General features: G+C 45.3%; 1 protein-coding gene across 16 annotated transcripts in view; it reads left to right on the top strand.

Moving 5' to 3' along the window:
* Positions 1–2,500, top strand: part of SRRM1 (serine and arginine repetitive matrix 1) — a 17,238-nt gene that overhangs the window by 177 nt on the left and 14,561 nt on the right. For all 16 annotated transcript variants that reach the window (XM_039733662.1, XM_039733663.1, XM_039733664.1 and 13 more), the window contains exon 2: positions 2,018–2,107. In XM_039733662.1, the coding sequence (XP_039589596.1) occupies positions 2,018–2,107 (90 nt within the window). The remainder of the gene's footprint in view (positions 1–2,017; positions 2,108–2,500) is intronic.

Consider the following 2,500-nt stretch of genomic DNA (forward strand, 5'->3'; position numbering starts at 1 on the left):
TCCGCCGGGGCCGCGCTGCCCGGCCACGCTCCTCGCGGGGCCCGGAGCGCCCCCGGAGGTGCCGTGTCACCGCCGCGACCCCCGAGGCGCGCGGGGAGAAGGGGCCGGGGGGCTCTGAGGGGCCAGGCCGGCTTGGCGCTGTGCACGCTTTTAGCGGCCGCGGTGAAAGCAATAAACAACCTTGCCCCTGTTTTTACTGAGGGTTTTTTTTGGAGGTTTTAAATGTATTCGTAGCAAAAAGAAGCTAGGCTGTATTCATATGTTGATATTTTATTTTTAATCCTTGAGTTTCTTTTTTAGTCTTACAGCTGTGCTGCATTTTCTGCAGAGACCATGTAACCTGTGCCTGGTCTATTTATTTTCTTCTTTTTTCTCCATTAACTCAAACGACCTTATTTGGGGGTTTCTATGATAATTTTGAGAACCGATCTAAATTTCAAGGTTCATTCATTTGTTCAGCCCATTTTATTTTCATTTCCTGCAGCTAGGGTGCTTTTAAAGCCAGGTAGCACACCTAAACCTTCCCTTAGTTCAGTTCTGTGTTCATGGACTAACTTGAGAAAAATAATTGCAGATTAAATCTGCCCGTGTTCTGATGCAGTTCTTAAAAGGTTTACAATTGATTGACAGCGGGATTACTGGGGCTGAAAACTCTGGATTAGAAATCTAATATTCTTTTAAACTGGCCTGTGGAAGGTGGCATTTTATAAAAACCAAAGCAGCATGGCACTGGAATGGGGCTGTGAACAGTTTCATTCTGGCTTCAGGAGGAACCAAATGTGAAGTGACAGAAGTGCAGCAGAGCAGCAATTTGGATTCCCCATACCAAGCAACCTCCTATTTATAATTCTGCCAGTTCTTCACATTTCTGTGAAGTTTCAGTGCAAACCTATTTTGTCTGTCTTTAAACTCCTGTAGCCCCCTTGCTCTGTCCTGTTTGCTTCCCTTTGGTTCCCTTTGCTGCTTGCCACGTGGTATCAACAAGAAACTTCCTTTCCATTTCCCTTCTGGGTTGTGAAATAATTTTAAAAAACCCCAAAAGAACATTCAGTTGTTGTGTGAACTGGCAAGTATTGTGGGTTTTTTGTAAGCCACACACAGACTGCAAATATTGTGAAGAGTTTTAATCCCTGGAAGTGCCTGTGCCACAGTCAGAGTTTAGGAATCCCAGGTTCTGGAATAGCAACTGGGAATTGTCAGTGGATTGTTCCCTTTTAATAACTGATGCCTTTGCAGCATGTAATATTGATAATTCCAGGTGCTTTCTGACCACAATAAACGTAGAATTTGGGTTTTTCTCTTCTTTGTTATAACTTAATTCCTCGACAGTTCATATTTTTGCTTTTTCTGAGCCCTGTTCTCCCATTGAGAATTCCCTGTATAAAATTCCCTGGTTTCCATCCATGGTGTCCAGAGTCAGCTTCCCCAGCTGTGGGTTTGTCCTCAGTCACGAGCACCCATCAGGACCTGGGTGCAGCCCTGCATCTCCCCTAATCCTGCCTGCTTCTGTTTAATCTCAGTTTTCCAGAACTGGATTCCAGGCCTTTCCCTCCAGAGTGGATTAACCTACAGCTCCTGTCCATGGAAGTGGAGCCAGTTGGTGAACTTTTAACAGAGCAGGATCAATAAAATGCATTCTTTGTACCTCTCTTTGCCTCAGGGAAGCTGCCCAAAGGTTTCAGGGGTGTCACTGTAAGCAAACAGGACGTTTTTGTTCCTGGACAGATGAAAAACACTTGATTTCTTTTATTAAGGAATTAATAAAGCTTTTTCCTGGCACTTTGATGCTGCTGGCACTTTGATTTCTGGGCAATGCCAGGGGGGTTAGGATTGAGGTGTCACTGTGGGGCTCAGGAGCTGCTCACCCAAAATCCCCAGCACTTGGTGAGAGCTCCAGTTGAAAAGCACCTGGAAAGGAATAAGTGACAAAAATCCAGCCTTGCACATTGGGGGGAAAATCATCCTTGGAGGTGGTGGAGGGCCCTGCAGGCTGAAACTGTTGTTTGCTGTGCTGCAGGGAACCAGTGCAGAGCAGGACAATCGCTTCAGCAACAAGCAGAAGAAGCTGTTGAAGCAGTTGAAGTTTGCAGAATGCTTAGAAAAGAAGGTAAGTGGGATGGGGGACCAGGGAGTCCAACTCACCAGTCAGTTTTCAGTGGGTTCACTGGGTGTCAGGTCCCCAAAACCATACTGGAGGATATTTGGGATGTCCCCTTGAACAGCAGGTGCAGCAATGATAGAAATTATCTGGTTGATGTTCTGAATATCACCAGCAGGCTTTTGTGTGACATACAGCTCCAAAAGAAGCCAGCTCTCCAGCAAATATTAATTTGGAATTGTAAGCATCTTTAAATGCAACCCCCAAAATGCTGAAGTCTGGTGGACAGGGGAAGTGGTGAGCCTGGATCAAGACTTGCTTCATCATGGAGTTTCATTTCATTTAATTTCATCATGTACTTGGGAGTGGCCAATAAACTATACACAATAAAAGTTTCACTTT

Source organism: Passer montanus, unplaced genomic scaffold, assembly GCF_014805655.1.
Source record: "Passer montanus isolate IOZ18808 unplaced genomic scaffold, ASM1480565v1 scaffold89, whole genome shotgun sequence".
Classification (NCBI taxonomy): domain Eukaryota; kingdom Metazoa; phylum Chordata; class Aves; order Passeriformes; family Passeridae; genus Passer; species Passer montanus.